The sequence below is a fragment of the Sebastes umbrosus genome, chromosome 22, assembly GCF_015220745.1.
Source record: "Sebastes umbrosus isolate fSebUmb1 chromosome 22, fSebUmb1.pri, whole genome shotgun sequence".
NCBI lineage: Eukaryota > Metazoa > Chordata > Actinopteri > Perciformes > Sebastidae > Sebastes > Sebastes umbrosus.
This window is the reverse complement of record NC_051290.1, coordinates 1,564,561-1,585,477: the sequence shown is the minus strand read 5'-3', so window position 1 is coordinate 1,585,477 and position 20,917 is coordinate 1,564,561. Positions and strand designations below refer to the sequence as shown.

Sequence of the window (20,917 nt, the reverse complement as noted above, 5' to 3'; positions counted from 1 at the left end):
TCTTTTATACTTATTAACTCCACTGTTTTTATGTTTTCACACAGAGACCAAGAGAAGCTGCAGGGATCAAACTGATGAAGGAGAAAAGAAAAAACACTCTAAAACTAATAAAAGTGAAGATCAGTGTGTCACTGTAGAAAGAGAGAGAGAACAGCTCATGACAGGTGAAACGGTGGAAATGGAGGCTCTGAAGGGAAACAAGCAGAAGAAGATCAAACATGTAAGTAAAGAAACAGGACATTACTTTAGTAGAGGGAGAAAAAGACAAGAACAGGATATTTAAAGTTTGATCTGCCTTCAAATGGTTCCGGTCATACCTGTCAGATAGGAGCTCTTCAGTTCAACTAGTCTGCTGCAGCACCACTGACCTGTGGGGTTCCTCATGGCTCCATTCTGGGCCCTATCCTTTTTTCTGTGTATATGCTGCCCATCGGCTCCATTTCTAAGAAATAGAATATTCCATTTCATTGTTTTGCGGATGACATTCAAATATATTTGTCTTTAAAAACAACCAATAAAGACTCATTTCAGCCTTTATTTAGCTGTCTACATGATATCAGGACTTGGTTGGATCTAAACTCCCTCAATCCTTAATAAATCTTGACGTAATCTTTGACAGCACCTTCGAATTTGACAAACAAATTAGTTCTGTTGTAAAAACCAGCTGTTTTCAGTTCAGGCTTTTGGCCAAGGTAAAAGCCCATCTGTCTCCCAGGGATCTCGAGATTCTTTTATTACCTCTCGGTTAGTAATTCTTTATGTGGGTTTACAACAGTCGTCTCTTCAACGGCTGCAGTTAGTATGAAATGCAGCTGCTCGCCTTCTGACTGGAAAAAGAAAACGTGATCACATATCACCAGTTCTGGCCTCCCTCCAACGGCTTCCTGTCTGTTTCCGGATTTTTTAAAGATTTTATTGCTTGTTTTTAAGGTTTTGAATGGGCTGGCACCACCTTATCTATCAGAACTATAATACCTCCAGTCAGAGCACTGAGGTGGCCGAGCCTTTGCGGTGGCCGCCCCTAATCTCTGGAACAGCTCACCGCTTCATATCAAAACTGCTCAGACTATAGAATCATGTAAGTCGCTGCTAAAGACCTATACCTCTTCTCACTGGCGTTTGATTAAGTTTGTTATCTGTTGTGCTGCTTCTCTTTCACTGCTGTTATGTGCACATTATGGTCATTGTTTTTACTCCGTTCTTATTGTTGTTTGCTTTGTATTCATTTTTATTATGTACAAATTCAGCACTTTGGTCAACTGCGGTTGTTTTTTAAACGTGCTATACAAATAAGGTTTGACTTGACATGATCTGAGCAAGTTGAGCAACAAACAGGATCTGTGTTTCCAAAAGAACTGAGAAGAGAACAAGAGCAGTGATGACTGAGAGCTAACTTTAACTGATGTTCAGACGTTCAAGAGAAATGGAACAGAAGAGACACGATTCAGACAAAGAGATGAAGATGTGAGCAAACGTTAGAGGAGATTAGAATACAGAAATAAGAGAGATGAGCCAGAAATGCAAAGAAAACATGTTGTGTGGTTTCTTCACTGATACAATAAAATCCTGTATTGTATCATGTCTCTGTTCATCATCTCCCCCTCAGTTTAAGAAGAAGAGATCTGAGCAGCAGCTCCAGGAGGAGCAGAAGGAGGTTCAGACCCTGAAAGAGGAGCTGGAGACCAAGAAGATTGAGGTTCATCTTCACTTTAATAATATAACACACTGATTTCAGTTTGAAGTCACACTTTGTCTTCCATAATGTAGATTAAACCTACAGTAGTTTGTGCAGGTTAATTACAAAACAAAGTAATTCTAAGACTAGATCCAAATAAATGAATAATTACTAATTCAACATATCTCTCATTGTCTCTCCACCTTGTCTCTGTCCTTCCAGAGAGAAACTAAAGGAGCTGAGCTGCAGCAGCTCCATGAAGAGAAGAAGAGGAACGAGAACAAGCTGCAGAGCCTGAAGGAAGAGCTGGAGAAGAAGAACAAAGAGGTTCATGTCTTCATCTTCATCTCTCTATTATTAATACAGAATCAATAGAGACAGAGATAGATCAGGTTGAATGAGTTCTCTCCTCTGAGCCTCTAACCTGCAGACAGACTCTCAACTCAACATTTCTGCTGTTTGAGGAACACTAGATGATCAAAGTGTTTACTGAGATCCACTTGACTGAATATGAAGCTACTTGTTCATATAGTACTCAGTGTAACTGAACCATCAGGTTGAATCATTACTCTCATGATTTAATGTGGTTCTCATGTGTCTCTTCATGTCCTCCTCCTTCCAGCTGGAGAGAATTATAAACGCCCCTAGCAGGTCTATCATTTATTCTTTGGTAAGTGGTCATTATATAAGTACAATATATACAATACATTTATATCATATACAGTATTTATATATATATATATATATATATGAAGGAGGTTTCCTGATATAAAAATATCAGTAAGCCGAGGAAACACAGAACAAGTCCATTACTGTAATATGTCCATTATTATGACTCATAGATTGTGAATGAGATCAGAGATAATCAGACTGGATTCATTAACAGATCAAACTGTGCAGCTCTGAAAGGTTTAATGAAAGCAGAAGAGCAGCAGAGAGGATCTGAACTTGTACAGTATATTATATACTGAGGGGAAACATTATGTTACCTCCTGAAATAAAACTACAGGACACAACTCTGCTGCTGAAACGAGAGCTGAGCTTTCTCACTGGTTATTCAGCAGAAATCAGATGATTGGGGTTAATGGGTGATTGTATACGATGTTCAGTTGTATGTCTTTATATGATCCAGAGTCCCAGTCGGGAAGAACATCAGAAGAAGGAAGAAGTGGAGACACTGAAGGAGAAGTTGGAGAACCAACAGAAGGAATCAGACACCAACATTCAGGAGGTTTATATCTTTTCCTCAAAATATATATATATTTTTTTCTTCTTTTTTTTAGCTTCTACATCTGAGTCTAATATATATATATATATATATATACGTATATTCAGTATATTGTCTCTCATCTTCTCTTTCCTCCCAGTTTAAAGACAAAGAAGCTGAAGTCCAGCAGCTTCAGGATCAGATTCAGAGGATGGAGACCAACCTGCAGACCCTGATGGAGTCCAACAACATGGAGGTTCATCTCTCTACCTTATCTTTGCTGTTTCTATTGAGATCTCCAGTGTAGCTCTAATGAGGATGAACCACTGTCAATATGTGATAGTTCAGTGTTGAGCAGGCTGGTTCACTGTGGAGGCAGAAATCACAAATCACTTAACTTAACAGAATCATTTTGTTCAGTTCAAAGATGCGTAATAACTGACTGTGGAGTTTGTTCACTTTTGTCTCCCAAGCTAAGCGGCTGCATCTCTGTCTCCTAGTAAATCTAGGGGCAGCCCAATCTCACAGTAAAGCATGTAATAGACCGGAAGAAAGTGTGTCAGTGTCACGCTTTGCCTCGCCGAGGCGTGAATATTACACACCTGCATGAAGGAGCAGTGTTCTGTAGTGACGGTTGTAACGTGGAGTTTGTAGCATGTTGTGTAGTGATGGAAGTCTAACTGCAGAGCTAGTTATATGGCTTATAAAGTGAGAAAGACCTGTTATGTTGGGCGGGTAGGTCGGTTGGTGGGTCCAACAAACACAGGACTCAAACGAGAGACCGGTGCTCCAGACCGGTGTTTTGTTTTGCATGTTACCTAAGTGACGTTTTGTCCCGTTTTCTCTTAACCTCTCCATTTGTCCCCAGTTGGAAAGAAGCCGAGCCGCTCCAGTCCGTTCTTCCTCCTCTGGGGTAAGTGGTAGTTTTCATGTCATGTGTTTTTCTGGTCAAACTGTTGAACTGCAGAGTTTCTAACAGGAACAGCTGAGTGATCTCAACTCTACTGAAAATGCAAAATTCACAAAAATCAGACCATGAGATATATTTAATATTTATGATTACATTCCCTAATAAGAGACATGTCTCTCATCTTGTCTCTAATCTCTGTCTCCTCTCTCTCTTTCAGTTTAAGTGGCAGATTGTCTCCAGACAGAAGATCCAGGATGAGCAGCAGAGGAGACACGATGCTCAGAACAGAGTTCAGATCCTGGAGGAGGAGCTGCAGACTAACATCAGGGAGGTTAGTGTTTGTGTTCTCCAATAAAGGTTTCTCTTTCAAAATTAGAACATTATGGTTTTGAAAAAAACATTACTGAGCTTTTTATCTGTCTGTAGCATGATTACAAAGAGCAGATTAATAATCAATCATTAATTCATATCAAAATATGTATTTATAATTAATAACTCAAAATAAAGAATGTAAACACATTCATTGTTGTAAAAGGTGAAGGAGAGTGATGAAACTCAGCTTCAGATATCTTACACAATTAGTTTCAATATCAGAATTTAACCTTATATTTAATTATTCAATTTATGACGCCACACAATTTTTAGAAAAAACAGGAAGAACTTCAAAATGTGATATTAATCAGTTGAGTCTCTTGATCTCAGGTTTGCTACTGAGTTCTTGGGCACAGTGAACAGTGATTTGAGTTGTTTCATATACACACACATCAAATAACCAAGTTCTTTATAAATGAAATGTTTATTTGACTAATGTAATGGAAATTCTTTCAGTATTCCAAGATGAGTCCTAATGAACGTTGAAATCAAGATCCCAAACAGATGAAATGTCTTTGTTGTATTTTATTCTTGCAAGAAGAGGCACTGGTTATACAGAGTCACACAAAGTCTGCAGAAGAGTGCGCTCCCGGAGATTATTACAATGTGACTATATAGAAATCTACAACAGGGAGTGTGAGAAAAGGAGTTCCACTGTTGCATAAAGAGACATCAGTACATACACTGTAATTTTCCATTACACTAACTACATGAATAAACTATTAACAGAATATAATTTAATAAATGATAAAACAAAAGGAAAAAGGTAATAGAATGAATGAATAAAAGATGAATGAAGGAATACAATAAATAAAAAGTATATCTTTTAGATCAGTTAAAGAGCCCAGGGTCTCCAGGACCTCATACTGAACATCAGGGTCAAACACTTATCACATTAAAAGGAACACTAACAGATGAATATATGTTTATTGTGTATCTGTGTCTGATTATGATTTACTAACAGTTGAAATCAACATCCATCTGTCTGTCTGTTAGCTGGAAGACAAACAAGAAGCAGCTGATGCACAGATGAAGAAGATTAATGAAGAGCTGAAGGAGACAAAACATCAACTGAAGAACAAGAATGAAGAGATCATCCAGCTGAATAGAGAAGTACACACACACACACACACACACACACACTCGAAGAATGATGATGTTTATTGTGGTCACAACAATATTTGCAGGAGCAAAAAAGCAGCAGGTCTTTAAAATCAACATTCATCTGTCTGTCTGTTAGCTGGAGGACAAACAAGCAGTTAACACACAGTGGAAGAAGAGTAATGAAGAGCTGAATAAGACAAAACATCAACTGGATATCAAGAATGGAGAGATCAGCCAGCTGAAGAGAGAGGTAAACACACGCACACACACACACACACACACATACACGCACACACACACACACATAACTCTCATCAGAATGAAGAACAATGAAGATGTTTATTGTCACAAAAATATTTGCAGGAGCAAAAAAGTGGTGAAAGACACATTAGAATACATGTTTCATAATAGAGTCCAATCTACTTCACACTAGGAGGGTGTAACGATCAGGACCAGAGGACATGCAGGGACAAGACTGGTGCAATTTGGACAATATGAATAATCTTTGAATAAACAAGTGACATCACTCTGAGCTTTAGTTCTCTGCAGACTGAGTCCAGCATGTCATCAGCAGCAGGTCTTTACAGACAGCAGCTCATTGACTGAACTTCACTTCTGCTGCTGGATGCTGGATAGAATAACGTTACAACCAAACTAGTCTGAGTGGATAGTCTACAGGGACAGCACCACTCTGAACCTGAAACTCAACTAGTGGATGTTTCTACCATACTAACTTATAACTTTACCACCAGCTAAATACAAACACTAATTAAATCCATGCTCTACTTTACAGGTTATGTTAAAGCAAGTGATTAATATGACTATTTGGTAATTAATACATCTGATAAGTGTATTTCATCAGTGTTTCTGACCACTAGTAGTCAGGCTTGGTGTGTTTTTTTCAGTGAATTAGAGTTTATTCTACTGGTGTTTCTGAGTAGTCGTGATGTGACTCAACTATATCAGGTGTATTACTGAGGACCAATGAAGAGCAGAGTTGAGTGTTTAGTTGTTTGTATGATCAGTTCTCTAGAAAGCTGCAAGCAGCAACATCACAGACCAGTTTCAACACATCATCCATCTGATCACAATGAGAATTCATCCAGACATTAATGTGAACATTTACTTCATCTCTCCTCTCTCCCAGTTTAAGAAACAGCTCTGTGATCAGCAGCAGAAACACGATGGAGAACTGAAGGAGCTGACGAACAAGGTGAGGTTCATCTTTTCACCAAATCATTGTTTTATCTTCTCCATGTGACTTTGATTTGTTGCTTAGACAAACATGATCAAACTAAAAATCTAAGAAACTAAATAACTGAAACACAAAGAAGTGAAACAGTAAATCTATTTATTCACATTCAATCTAATCTGTGATCAAATGTAAAGTTCTTATATTCTAATTTCATGTTAGATAGATGTGCTCAGAGTAAACAGGTTAAACCTGAGACTAACTATGTGCTCATTATCACAACATCCAGCCAATCAGAAACTAGTTCATCAGGATATAATGTGGACTAAATAAAGTACTGAATGAAACTAAATGTCTCTCTTCATCTCTCTTTACCTCCAGATTGAGAAGCAGCTCCAGGAGGAGAAGACTAAAAGGGAGGAAGCTGAGACAGAAGTGGAGAACCTAAAGAAAGAGATGCAGACCAAGGTTCATTTATTACCTAAATCACTGTTTAATTATTTATCTGTGTTTTCATCTCACTTTATTTTAATCATCTTCATAACTGATATTTGTATAAAACCACGACAACTGAAACTAAATATGAGAACAAATCTGAGACACTAAATAACTGAAACACAAAGAAGTGAAACAGTAAATCTATTTATTCACATTCAATCTAATCTGTGATCAAATGTGATAAAGTGTCTGATTATGATTTACTAACAGTTGAAATCAACATCCATCTGTCTGTCTGTTAGCTGAAGGACAAACAACAAGCAGATAAAATACAGTTGAAGACTAATGAAGAGCTGAAGAAGACAAAACATCACCTGAAGATGAAGGATGAAGAGAACATCCAGCTGAAGAAAAATGTAAACACAAACACACACACACAAACACACACACACGCACACGCACGCACACGCACACACACACACACACACACACACACGCACGCACACGCACACACACACACACACACACACACACACACACACACACACACACACACACACACACACACACACACACGCAAACACACACGCACACACACCCACACACACGCACACAAACACACACACACACACACACACACACACACACACACACACACACACACACACACACACACACGCACACACACGCAACTCTCATCAGAATGAAGAACAATGAAGATGTTTATTGTCACATAAATATTTGCAGGAGCTAAAAAGTGGTGAAAGACACATTAGAATACATGTTTCATAATAGAGTCCAATCTACTTCACACTAGGAGGGTGTAACGATCAGGACCAGAGGACATGCAGGGACAAGACTGGTGTAATCTTGACAATATGAATAAACTTTGAATAAACAAGTGACAGCACTCTGAGCTTTAGTTCTCTGCAGACTGAGTCCAGCATGTCATCAGCAGCAGGTCTTTACAGACAGCAGCTCATTGACTGAACTTCACTTCTGCTGCTGGATGCTGGATAGAATAACGTTACAACCAAACTAGTCTGAGTGGATAGTCTACAGGGACAGCACCACTCTGAACCTGAAACTCAACTAGTGGATGTTTCTACCATACTAACTTATAACTTTACCACCAGCTAAATACAAACACTAATTAAATCCATGCTCTACTTTACAGGTTATGTTAAAGCAAGTGATTAATATGTCTATTTGGTAATTAATACATCTGATAAGTGTATTTCATCAGTGTTTCTGACCACTAGTAGTCAGACTTGGTGTGTTTTTTTCAGTGAATTAGAGTTTATTCTACCGGTGTTTCTGAGTAGTCGTGATGTGACTCAACTATATCAGGTGTATTACTGAGGACCAATGAAGAGCAGAGTTGAGTGTTTAGTTGTTTGTATGATCAGTTCTCTAGAAAGCTGCAAGCAGCAGCACCACAGACCAGTTTCAACACATCATCCATCTGATCACAATGAGAATTCATCCAGACATTAATGTGAACATTAACTTCATCTCTCCTCTCTCCCACTTTAACAAACAGATCTGGGATCAGAAGCAGAGACACGATGGAGAACTGAAGGAGCTGACGACCAAGAACACTGAGGTTCATCTTTTCACCCAAATCATTGTTTTATCTTCTCCATGTGACTTTGATTTGTTGTTGAGACAAACGTGATCAAACTAAAAATCTAAGAAACTAAATAACTGAAACACAAAGAAGTGAAACAGTAAATCTATTTATTCACATTCAATCTAATCTGGGATCAAATGTAAAGTTCTTATTTTCTAATTTCATATTAGATAAATCTGTTCAGAGTAAACAGGTTAAACCTGAGACTAACTATGTGCTCATTATCACAACATCCAGCCAATCAGAAACTAGTTCATCAGGATATAATGTGGACTAAATAAAGTACTGAATGAAACTAAATGTCTCTCTTCATCTCTCTTTCCCTCCAGATTGAGAAGAAGCTCCAGGAGGAGAAGACCAAAAGGGAGGAAGCTGAACAATCAAATACTGTCAATAACAAAATATGAGCTATGCAACTCAGGAACTTTTATTTTGTATGTTTACTGGATTGAATATTTATATTAGATCTTCACAGATCTTTGAAATTCTATATGTATTGTTTGTAATTCAATTCATGCTAATAATATGTAATTCCCTACTCCATGTTCTGTAATGAAGAGATAAAAAAAAATAAAGACATTTCCAGGTGCTGTACATTTATACCAAATATATCAACTTCCAAGTATGTACTTTTTCATATTGGTCCTGTGAGATACAACTACATTTTTATATTCATGGAGTGATATCTGTACATTCTTTGGTGTTTAGCAAAATTAGTTGTGCTGACAAAGTTTTCTTGACTGAAACCACTCAATCTTTTTTCATTTACATGTTTTCTATTCAAATAAACAAATAAGTCTGTGTTTGTGTTGCTTAAATACAATAAAGGAAGTAAAACAGTAAAAGGTTGTAGCTGCAGGTTGTGAATAATAATCCCCGTTCTAAATTGTTGTTCTTTGTCGACAAAAGCTGATCTTTAATATAAATGAAAAAATTAAAAAAGGAAGATTTAAGTTCACATATCGAGGTAAGCACAATAAAGCTCAACAAAAAAAAACAATCATAACTTTGAGGCAGAAATATGTTTGTTAATCATCTCATGACCTCTTGTGGGGTCTCGACCTCCATGTTGGGAAACCGCTGGTCTACAGTCCGCTAGCAGCTCTGTGAGGCTGCACTGAGGAACAGCTGCTTTGAGCTGAATGCTAAACCTATCAAACTGTGAACATCTTGTTGTTTCTACAGAGCCTCTTGAACACCTCTTCTATTCATATATTCTCTCATGTGGTTTGTGTCTGAGGAGCTCAAATGATCAGCAGCATCTGTAGAGTCTAAAACTAAACATAGAACAACAACATGTACTGAGAAAACTGTCATCTGGCTTTTTAAAAATAGTCCATGCATCAGTCAGTAGCTCTGTGGTTGTTAACCTTTCTGTGTGTGAGAAAGTCTAACAGCCACTGCAAGTATGAACAAGTAACACAGAGAAGTCTGACACCTTATAGCCAACTTGAACAAAGGTCAAAGTAAAGACAGAAGATGAAATGTTCAAACGTCTTTTCTTGATGACCAAACGACCTTTGACCTGTAAACATGAGGACCAGTTATTTCTGCTTGACTCTGAGTTTCCCACAATGCAGCAGTCCCACCAGCAGCAGCAGCAGAGCCACCATCACTATGGTGGACACAGTCCTCAAGACCAGGACCACATGTATGAAGTGGTCTGAGGAGGGACACGTCTCTCTGTGAAGTGCTGCAGAGACAACAGGACACATCTGCTGTAACACCAGGACAGTATTAACAGGACGTAACAGGTCGTCTCTGAGGGCTTTCTGGAGCTTTACTCTGACACAAACTGAGAACTGATCCTCAAACTGACTTTCTTACCTAACCGGCTCTCTGGTGATCCTCCAGCTCCAGAGATGTCACACTTGTAGAGTCCTTCATCAGACCAGGAGACGCTGTGGATGGTCATCTCTCCTGTAGAGCTGCTCCTGATGAGGAGGCCGTCTTTATAGAAATCAGCTGTGAGGTTGGAGGAAGTCGTCTTGTTCCTGCAGCTCAGAGTCACATCGTTTCCCTCCGTCACAGGGAGGACAGGACTCTCCAGGATCACTGAACCAGCTGGAAAACAAAGCTTCTTTAGCTGGGCATGAAATGTTATGTAACTGACGTGTTTGCTCAACTTGTTGAACAACTGCTATGAGTTTAATGTTTTCTTTAAACTCTCTCTCAACATCGTTTTTGTTTAATTTCAGAAAATTATCTCAAAGATTTCCAGCCCGTTCTCGCGTTAAATACGGAGGCTTTGTCACGGCCGTCGGCGTATGATACCGCTGCATAAGGCACCCTTTAGCGCCAGTATGAAACACACCGGCGCAGCGTTGCCCCCTCCCAAAGTGATGCCAAGGGGCTGTGACAAAGCGGCGGTATGTGACGAGTTTGGATAACAACGTTTTGGGATTTCCTGTAAAGACGTTTCATAGAAACTTCCACCTACCAGTGACGATGATGTTCACACCGTCGCTCCTCTCTCCTCCTTCAGTCTCACACCAGTACTCTCCAGCGTCTGCTGGATAGGCTCTTAGAATCGTGCCGGATAGCACCAGCGTCCTCTCGTTGCAGGCTGAAATAAACTCCTCTGCGTTCCTGATCCCTCTCAGCTGAGTGGAGCCATCCAGACCCTCGCAGTGAAAATGGACCGACTCGTATTCAAAGAACTGCAGTCTGATTGGAACGATACGGAAAGCTGCATCTGAGACAGAAAGACAGACAAGAAACGATTTCTCTCAAATTAATTACTGAAAAGATCCATGTTATAAAGCACAATATCAAGACAAAGCCATGTATCTGCAAGTGTGGCCGATACAGTTTAAATTCGAACACTCTGATATTCCCGCTCAATAAGCACTGAACTTAAGCCAGTTCAGATTCAGCTATACGTAAAGAAAATGTAATAAGTTTAATGATATAATCTTAGATTTGTTGAAGGATTGACTGAGTACTTACCTCTGTTCTGAACATGTGCACTGAGCAGAATGAATACGAGTATCACTGGATAGACAAAGGAAACACACATATCACCATCATATACTTACATATACAGGATTATGTAAAACTTAAAACAAAGACACTTCAGTACTCACTCAGTCTGAAGCAGAGAGCTGTAACCTCCATGTCGTCTTGTTGCTGTCTGAGCATCAGACTGAAATACAGCTGAAGTTTAATGTAGATGAGAGCTTCCTCTTCCTGTTCAGTTTGTTCAACACGTTCTCATCTCAACTCGTCACGTACCGCTGCTTCGTCATGCCCCTCGGCCTCACTTTATTTTTGCCATCAAAACCACTATAGTTACCCTTGGCGTCACTTTAAGATTGGTCAATAAAACCACTATAGTTAGGTTCACAAAAGAACTACATGGTTGAGCTTAAAACTGCTACGTTTGTACAGAACAAAGACCCTGAACGTTGTGAATACGGGACACGGACAAACAGCTGATTGTAACGTGATGCACAGGACACAAACAGCGGTCTACTAGATGAAAGCCTTGTGTGTTTTGTGCATTTCATACTGACGCTAAAGAGTGCCTTCTGCAAAGGTTGCTGGATTATTTCTGATGTTGATACAAAAACTGGGGCCAGACTCTCTGGAGCCATCAGCAGTGTGGTACCCCATCATAACACCCTAATATTCCTGCTTGTAATTGTAGGGATTTGGCAGTAACAGGTTTGGTTATCAGCAAATGAATTAATAATAATAATAGAATTATTAGTATCAATAAAGATTATCAATTAACATTAATATTAAATGGGGCACCACCCTGGAACTCTGGTAGTGACATTACTCATGGATGGTAGTTACGTAACAAATAAGTTAAATAAACGTTAACTTCTGGTTTCACACGGGACTCGCCAGATTCCTGGGCAACAGTCAGCTTTATATTTCCTGGTTCACGACATGGCCTATAGAAAGGAGGCTGGGTCACGCGTCATCAACGCGTCATATCTTTGGGGGTATAACACATGTGCAGTAAAATCTGGTCTGCACTCGCCGATACCCAAAGACCCATGTCTGCCCGTGACCCAGCCTCCTTTCCATAGGCCTTGGTTCACGATTACGTTAATTACACACAAATTGAAAGCCAAAAGCAAAATGATAATCTGAGGCATGAAATAGTGCAGTTAAAATAAATATAAACATTAGTAAATATGAAATAGTAATGTAAATGTAAATTTGTAAATTGTAATTTGTTGACCCCTTCATTCTCTACCTGTCCACCAGACGCCCTCAGACTTTTCCACCTGACTCTCATTCACCTGCTCACCTGTTCCTCATTCCCTAATTACCCCTCACAGTATTTATACCAGCCCATCTCCAGCTGCTCCTCGTCAGATTGTTAATGATGTGCATGTCTTTGCTATCTGAACCTGAATCTGAACTGTTCCTGCTTTTCTTTGTTGCCTGTTCCTGTGTTTTGGTGTTTTGCCCGTTCTTGACCACACTGACCAACAGCTGAAAGACAACTGGATGTTTTGTTTTGCAGGCAGAAATCTTTTGTTAAAGCTGCTACAGTCAGCGTTAACATTACCGAGTGTCAAATCTGAGGTTTATAGATGAAGCTGTTTGGAGCTGAGGAACAAGTCCTGTTCTGCCCCCTGCAGTGAGATAACAGACCTAACAACTATAGACATAAACTAAGACATAAAAAGACAATGTTATCACTCCTGAAGGATTTAATTGCAGCTGTAATCTTTTATACTTGTTATCAACAGTCTCAACAGGCTCAAAGTTCAGCTGATCATAAAAACACTCAAAGTGAAACTGAGCGTAGGAAAGCAGAGCCAATCACCAGACTGTGTTTAAAGTTTAACTGTAAAAGAATGAATACTTTCTCTAGCTTTAGACTTTAACTAACATGTACATCAGATCTCAACCATGGTAAATCTGTAGTGTAATTTATTGGTGATTTATTTGTTGCTGCTGGTTTAAACTAAATCTAAAGCAGTTAACTGCACTGATGTTAAGATGACTGCTCATCAATCATTTACAGACTTTGACTTTGCAGTCTGAAGAAACGTCCGACACATCATGAAACTGGTACGTCGTCTTCTTAATGTATTTCTACCTCTTCTACATGTTTCAACTTCTGTTTTAAAAGACATTGTCACTCTCTAGAATAAAAGCTGGTCTGCCTTTAGACAATAAATGTAGTTTATAAAAAAGAAATAAAGTTTATTTTATAGTCTTTGTGTCGGTGGAAATGTTGTATCCGTGTGTAAAATGTATTTCAATTGCCGGGTAATTGTAAATCCAGCAGCATCAAATCACACATAGATGTTATAGTAGACGTACTGTCCTGTGTTGACAAAAGTATTATTTGATATCATTTAAAATCACATGAATAATTGTAAATGTGGTGTGTGTGTGTAACATAGACTACAATGTACAGGGTGTGACAAACAATTGTGAAACACAAAAACTAACAAACTTCACATACAGATAAATACACAAATACTACTAATAATTATTTTATAATAAAGATTCAGATTATTTCTTTGATTGATTCAAAATTGTATTTTTAAATCAGCCAAGTCGTATCAATTACAAAACAACAACCTTTTCTTGTTAAACCCCTGAGATCCACGATCCCGAGGACATCCAATGCCGAAAAATGCAATTCTTGCAGAAATCTCCAAATGTCAAAAGTTTTTAATCCCAAATCACAGCATGTCTTTTTCTCTGGTGTTCCTCAAGGTCTTGGTGTCTTAATGTGGCATTTTGGAGGGATTATTGATCATTTTTATCAATTCTTAAGTGGTAAAAAATTGTTAAATCTAGCTTCAAATCCATTTAACAAATGGTATCAACACAAACGTTTGCTGCAACAACTTAGGAACTACACTTTTACTATTCATTTTAAAATTAATTGATTTATTAATTCATGATTATTTCTGATTTATAACTAGAACAACTTGACACAGTGCTGAGCTGCATCACAAATCAATCTTCAGGTTCCCAGCTTTCAGATGATGTTCACCATGTCTATGTGACATCTACTGTTGACCTGCTATCTCCCCCTAAAGACCCCCTGGACCCCCTAAAGAAGACTAAAACAAGTTAAAAGTGTGATTTTAATACACTGTATCACTGATTCATTTTCAGAGCTGCAGGATGCTTCACCAGCCCAACGGACTGTCCCGTCAGTCTCCACTCAGACGCCTCTGTTTTTTGGTTTTCCATCTGCTCCTAACTCACTCTTGTAGAGGTAACTCACACACAAATGCAGTCCTAAGCTCACATTAGGGTTGTAACAGTACCGGTACAGTGGTATGAAAGCTCACGGTTATCACACGGTGTACATTTGCTTTTTAGTAATATTGCTTAGAGCAGATTAATAATCAATCATTAATTAATATAAAAATATGGATCTATAATTAATAAATCAAAATGTGACTCATAAACCCACCTTATATATTATATTATTATATATATTAATATAATGTTGAACTGAGCCATGTTGGTTTTGAAAAAGTGTCCAACTGACCACTCCTATCTGAACTTAAAGTTTAGACTCTGAATTTAAATTTATTTTTTAGGATTAATACAAATTAGCTTCTTATAATTAATTCGTCCCTATTTGACATCTGGATATCCGCTGCAGAACGGTACCAAACACCGATATGATATAAACCACTGAATAAAACTTGATCAATTGAATTAAATTGATTTAAGTAATTCCACAACATAGATGAACCTTGTGGTCATAACATGTAGGTATACAAACACTACACAGACAGGCGTATACAGTATATATATATATACCCCCCTATATAGAGGGAGGGGTCATTGAGTTGCATAAATAAAAACATAAAATACATCAAATATAGTTTTTGGTTATATATAAAATAGAACCAGCATTAATCATGATTTAGTTGCAACAAGCAGATTCTGGAAAACCAATTAAATGCATTCCAGTGGACATTTTGCAGATATGCTCATTTAAAAAAGTTTTCTCTTTCTGTTGATAAAAAAATGTATTTGGGGCATATTCCATTTCTCTCAAAAGGTAACAAGTACACATAGTTTGGGAGGTTTAATAAAACATATCTATTTCTTTCCAGGTCAGTCCACGTTGATCGGTCCACCTCAGTCAATAGAAGCAGCAGTTGGCGATGACGTCATTTTGCCATGTCACCTGGAACCTGTGATGGATGTGACCTCAGAGACGTTGGAGTGGAAGAGATCTGACCTGAACCCAAGATTTGTCCATGTGTTGCGTTCTCGTCAGAACCTTGAGAATGTACAAAATCCATCCTACAGAGGACGAACATCACTGTTCACTGATGAACTGAAGCGAGGAAACATTTCACTGAAACTCTCCAAACTACAACTCTCTGATCAGGGAACGTATGAATGTGACATTCCACTACGGCATAAACAATCATCTGTCAAGCTGTTTGTTGGTGAGTAAACGTACAGTTTGTGTTCAGAGTGCAGTTTGGTGCAGGCTGTGTGTCCAGTGAAGGATTTTCGTGGGAACATCTGTCAGACATCTATTCTGGGTGATGAAATGTACCACAGTCTTTAGTGTTATAGCGCCGAGTGCTGCAATATCATTGTGATTATTAACTTGTCGTCTCCATCTACAAAAGATTTAAGTTATTTCTTGAACTCTCACATCAACCAGCTTAACAGCAAACACACAGTCAGAGTTATTTGTTTCACTATTTGTACTATTATTGATATTTACAACATTTGATCCAGTTGGTTTTAGTGAAGAGTTCATAAAACGGCTTCATTTCAGAATAAAGGACAAGTAAATTAGCTACAAGTAAAAGGTTGATTCTGGTAAGGTAAAACAGCCAACTGAGGATTTAAAAAGCTGAATAATACTTCAATACATTAAACTAATTAAAGCTACACTTTCATCATCATGCTAATGTAGAGCTTCTAAAAGTCTTGATTTGTGGCTTTAAAGTCTAATCAAAAATAATTTGAAACTTGTTTAATCAAGCTATTTTCATAATGTTAATAACTTTGGAGCTTGTTAATTATTGTCTAAAGTATCAATATTTCCCTTCCACTGACACACACTGTTTTAAATGTTTCCTTTTGTACAGCATCAGGTTCTGCTTCCTACCCGTTCATCACTTTAGCGGGCATTGATAAGTCCAGCAGTGGAGTGATGTTAGCCTGCAGGTCTGAAGGCTGGTATCCAGAGCCTGAGGTGTTGTGGCTGGACGGTGAGGGAAACCTCCTCTCTGCTGGACCTCCAGAGACAGTCAGAGGTCCTGATGACCTCTATACTGTCAGCAGCAGAGTGACTGTGGAGAAGAGACACAGCAACAGCTTCACCTGTAGAGTCCAACAGAAGAACACCAACCAGACCAGAGAGACACACATCCAGGTTAAAGGTAGAAATAATCATTTTTTATGATGTGATTTTAGTTTCAGTTTCAAAAAGCAGAGGTCCAGTTTTCTAATAATGTTATTCTGTGTTTTATCATTTCAGATGATTTCTTTAACATCCAGTCCAGTTCTGTTCCCGTCATCACTGGTTTAGCTGTTAGTTTGGCTGTTTGGATCATCATGTTTATTCTGTTGCTTCTCTTTGTTTTGTGGAAATGGAGACAAATCATAATCAGTAAGTCACACATTTATTAATAAAAGTTATTCTCACAGGTTTTATGGAGAATAGTGATATGAATTTTGCAAATTCAATTTTAATTGAAAAAGTCAGCATTTTACAGGTTTTATGATGTTGATAGAAAATGTGATGGTATGTCTACTTTTATTACCAATCAGTCAAATTGTTAGGTGTTTTATTTTTATAACCCATTTTATACCTCATTGTAGACTCTAATGTCTCATATGCTGTGATATGAACATGTCTTTTATACTTTAACTCTACTGCCTTTATGTTTTCACACAGAGACCAAGAGAAGCTGCGGGGATCAAACTGAAAAAGGAGAAAAGAAGAACGGTTCTGAAACTAACAAAACTGTAGATCAGTGTGTCACTGAAGAAAGAGAGAGAGAGCAGCTCATGACACATGAAACGGTGGAAATGGAGGTTTTGGAGGGAAACGGAAAGAAGAAGCGCAAACATGTAAGTAAAGAAACAGGACTTTACTATAAATAATATTTGATCTGAGCAAGTTGAGGAACAAACAGGAGCTGTGTTTCCAAAAGAACTAAGAAGAGAACAAGAGCAGCAATGACTGAGAGCTAACTTTAACTGATGTTCAGAGGTTCAAGAGAAATGGAACAGAAGAGACACGATTCAAACAAAGAGATGAAGATGTGAGTAAACGTTAGAGGAGATTAAAATAAGAGAAGAAGAGACATGAGCCAGAAATGCAAGGAAAACAAGTTTTGTATGGTATCTTCACTAATATAATAAAATCATATCTTGTATCATGTCTCTGTTCATCATCTCTCCTCTCAGTTTCAGAAGAGATCTGAGCAGCAGCTCCAGGAGGAAGAGCAGAAGGAGGTTCAGACCCTGAAAGAGGAGCTGCAGACCAAGAAGAACGAGGTTCATCTTCACTTTAATAATATAACACATTGATTTCAGTTTGAAGTCACATTCTATATGTCATCCGTAGTGTAGATCAAACCTACAGTAGTTTGTGCAGATTACGACCAGATCTAAATAAATGAATAATTACTAATTCAACATGTTTCTCATTGTCTCTCTCCACCTTGTCTCTGTCCTTCCAGAGAGAAACTAAAGGAGCTGAGCTGCAGCAGCTCCATGAAGAGAAGAAGAGGAACGACAACGAGCTGCAGAGCCTGAAGGAAGAGCTGGAGAACAAGAACAAAGAGGTTCATGTCTTCATCTTCATCTCTCTATTATTAATACAGAATCAATAGAGACAGAGATAGATCAGGTTGAATGAGTTCTCTCCTCTGAGCCTCTAACCTGCAGACAGACTCTCAACTCAACATTTCTGCTGTTTGAGGAACACTAGATGATCAAAGTGTTTACTGAGATCCACTTGACTGAATATGAAGCTACTTGTTCATATAGTACTCAGTGTAACTGAACCATCAGGTTGAATCATTACTCTCATGATTTAATGTGGTTCTCATGTGTCTCTTCATGTCCTCCTCCTTCCAGATGGAGAGAACTAGAAAAACCCGTAGTCTTTTCATTTCCTTTGGTAAGTGGACATCATGAAGGTACAATTTATACAATACATTTATATAATATACAGTATTTATATATATACAGTATATATATATGTATATATATATATGAAGGAGGCTTCCTAATATAAAAATATCAGTAAGCCGAGGAAACACAGAGCAAGTCCGTTACTGTAATATGTCCATTATTATGACTCATAGATTGTGAATGAGATCAGAGATAATCAGACTGGATCCATTAACAGATAAAACTGTGCAGCTCTGAAAGGTTTAATGAAAGCAGAAGAGCAGCAGAGAGGATCTGAACTTGTACAGTATATTATATACTGAGGGAAACATTATGTTACCACCTGAAATAAAACTACAGGACACAACTCTGCTGCTGAAACGAGAGCTGAGCTTTCTCACTGGTTATTCAGCAGAAATCAGATGATTGGGGTTGATGGGTGATTGTATACGATGTTCAGTCACATGTCTTAATCTGATCCAGAGACGCAGCAACAAAGATCAGCTGAAGAAGGAAGAAGTGGAGACACTGAAGAAGAAGTTGGAGAACCAACAGAAGGAATCAGACACCAACATTCAGGAGGTTTATATCTTTTCCTCAGAATATATATATATTTTTTTCTTCTTTTTTTTAGCTTCTACATCTGAGTCTAATATATACGTATATATACATATATATATACGTATATACAGTATATAGTCTCTCATCTTCTCTTTTCTCCCAGTTTAAAGAAAAAGCAGCTGAAGTCCAGCAGCTCCAGGATCAGATTCAGAGGATGGAGATCAACCTGCAGACCCTGATGGAGTCCAACAACATGGAGGTTCATCTCTCTACCTTATCTTTGCTGTATCTATTGAGATCTCTAGTGTAGTTCTAATGAGGACGAACCACTGTCAATATGTGATAGTTCAGTGTTGAGCAGGCTGGTTCACTGTGGAGGCAGAAATCACAAATCACTTAACTAAATAGAATCATTTTGTTCAGTTCAAAGATGCGTAATAACTGACTGTGGAGTTTGTTCACTTTTCTCCCAAACTAAGCGGCTGAATGTCTGTCTCCTAGTATTACTAGGGGCAGCCCAGTCTCACGGTAAAGCATGTAACAGACCCGCCTGTCTACCGGAGGATAGCCTGTCAGTATCACACTTTGCCTTGCCAAGGCGTGAATATTACACGCCTGCATGAAGGAGCAGTGTTTTATAGTGACGGTTGTAACGTGGAGATTGTCACATGTTGTGTCGTGGCGGAAGTCTAACTTCAGAGCTATTTATTTAGTATAAAAAGAGAGAAAGACCAGTTATATTGGGTGGGTAGGTGGGGAGATTGGAGGGTCCAACAAACACAGGACTCAAACGAGAGAGTGTGTTTTGGTGTTTTGTTTTGCATGTTACCGTAGTGACGTTTGTCAAGTCTTTTGTAATGACGTTTGTCACGTTCTCTCTTAACCTCTCCATTTGTCCCCAGTTGGAAAGAAGCCGAGCCGCTCCAGTCCGCTCTTCCTCCTCTGGGGTAAGTGGTAGTGTTCATGTCATGTTTTCTAGTCAAACTGTGGAACTGCAGAGTTTCTAACAGGAACAGCTGAGTGATCTCAACTCTACTGAAAATGCAAAATTCACACAAATCAGACCATGAGATATATTTAATATAACTCCAAATAAAGAATGTAAACACATTAATTGTTGTAAAAGGTGAAGTAGAGTGATGAAACACAGCTTCAGATATCATACACAATTAGTTTTAATATCAGAATTCAAATGTATATTTAATTATTCAATTTAGGACGCCACCCAATTTTCGAAAAACAGGGAAAACTTCAAAATTTGATATTAATCAGTTGAGTCTCATAATCTCAGCGTGGCTGATTTAGTGAACCCAAGTGCCAAGAGACTGAGGCAGATAATAGATGCAATGAATAATTTATTTACAATACTTAATTTATGATGGTGAGTCTCTTGGTCAGGGGAATGCAGAGGATTATCTAAGAACTGGGTAGAGCAAAGCAGGTGAGTTTGCAGGCAGAGGGGGGAGGGAGTGCTGAGTCCAGCGATCCAGAGAGGTGTGCTAGACAGGAGTGGAATGGAGGCAGGGATTGGGCCGAGTGCTGCTGTAGGCAGAGGAAAACAGGTATGAGATAATCATACAAAAACACAAGAGATTTTCAGATAACAGGTTTGAACTAGACTGACTGTGGAAACAGAGTCTACGATCTGGCAGCATGGTGAAGTTGAAGACCTGTATTTGCAGTAGAGTAGATTGATGACGTTTTGCAGCTGCAGCACAACCCCTGCA

General features: G+C 38.5%; 2 protein-coding genes and 1 long non-coding RNA gene across 3 annotated transcripts in view; 2 read left to right on the top strand and 1 right to left on the bottom strand.

The window, feature by feature from the left end:
- The window catches only part of LOC119481824 (golgin subfamily A member 6-like protein 22), a 60,577-nt gene that overhangs the window by 7,731 nt on the left and 31,929 nt on the right, over window positions 1-20,917 (top strand). The window contains exons 6-18 of the mRNA XM_037759075.1: window positions 45-220; window positions 1,607-1,696; window positions 1,898-2,002; window positions 2,298-2,345; window positions 2,808-2,906; window positions 3,043-3,138; window positions 3,751-3,795; window positions 4,010-4,123; window positions 5,161-5,277; window positions 5,405-5,518; window positions 6,416-6,481; window positions 6,842-6,928; window positions 7,201-7,314. Coding sequence (XP_037615003.1) covers window positions 45-220; window positions 1,607-1,696; window positions 1,898-2,002; window positions 2,298-2,345; window positions 2,808-2,906; window positions 3,043-3,138; window positions 3,751-3,795; window positions 4,010-4,123; window positions 5,161-5,277; window positions 5,405-5,518; window positions 6,416-6,481; window positions 6,842-6,928; window positions 7,201-7,314 — 1,271 coding nt within the window. The remainder of the gene's footprint in view (window positions 1-44; window positions 221-1,606; window positions 1,697-1,897; window positions 2,003-2,297; window positions 2,346-2,807; window positions 2,907-3,042; window positions 3,139-3,750; window positions 3,796-4,009; window positions 4,124-5,160; window positions 5,278-5,404; window positions 5,519-6,415; window positions 6,482-6,841; window positions 6,929-7,200; window positions 7,315-20,917) is intronic.
- On the bottom strand, window positions 9,569-11,943 carry LOC119481875 (low affinity immunoglobulin gamma Fc region receptor II-like). Its single transcript, XM_037759190.1, has 5 exons — window positions 11,618-11,943; window positions 11,481-11,525; window positions 10,972-11,226; window positions 10,359-10,595; window positions 9,569-10,224 (listed from the first exon to the last, which is right to left on the bottom strand). Exons 1-5 carry the CDS (start codon window positions 11,670-11,672, stop codon window positions 10,076-10,078), a joined length of 741 nt encoding a protein of 246 aa, XP_037615118.1. The 5' UTR covers window positions 11,673-11,943; the 3' UTR covers window positions 9,569-10,075.
- On the top strand, window positions 17,981-18,615 carry LOC119481923. The gene is made up of 3 exons (XR_005205314.1): window positions 17,981-18,008; window positions 18,194-18,298; window positions 18,594-18,615. It is a non-coding gene; the product is annotated as an uncharacterized LOC119481923 (long non-coding RNA).

Coding starts and splice junctions, on each gene's coding strand:
- LOC119481875 (XM_037759190.1), bottom strand. CDS start 11,672: ATGCTCAGACAGCAACAAGACGACATGGAGGTTACAGCTCTCTGCTTC. Junction 11,227..11,480: donor TGCACATGTTCAGAACAGAG/GTAAGTACTCAG, acceptor TTTCTGTCTCAG/ATGCAGCTTTCCGTATCGTT. Junction 10,596..10,971: donor TGTGAACATCATCGTCACTG/GTAGGTGGAAGT, acceptor TTTGTTTTCCAG/CTGGTTCAGTGATCCTGGAG.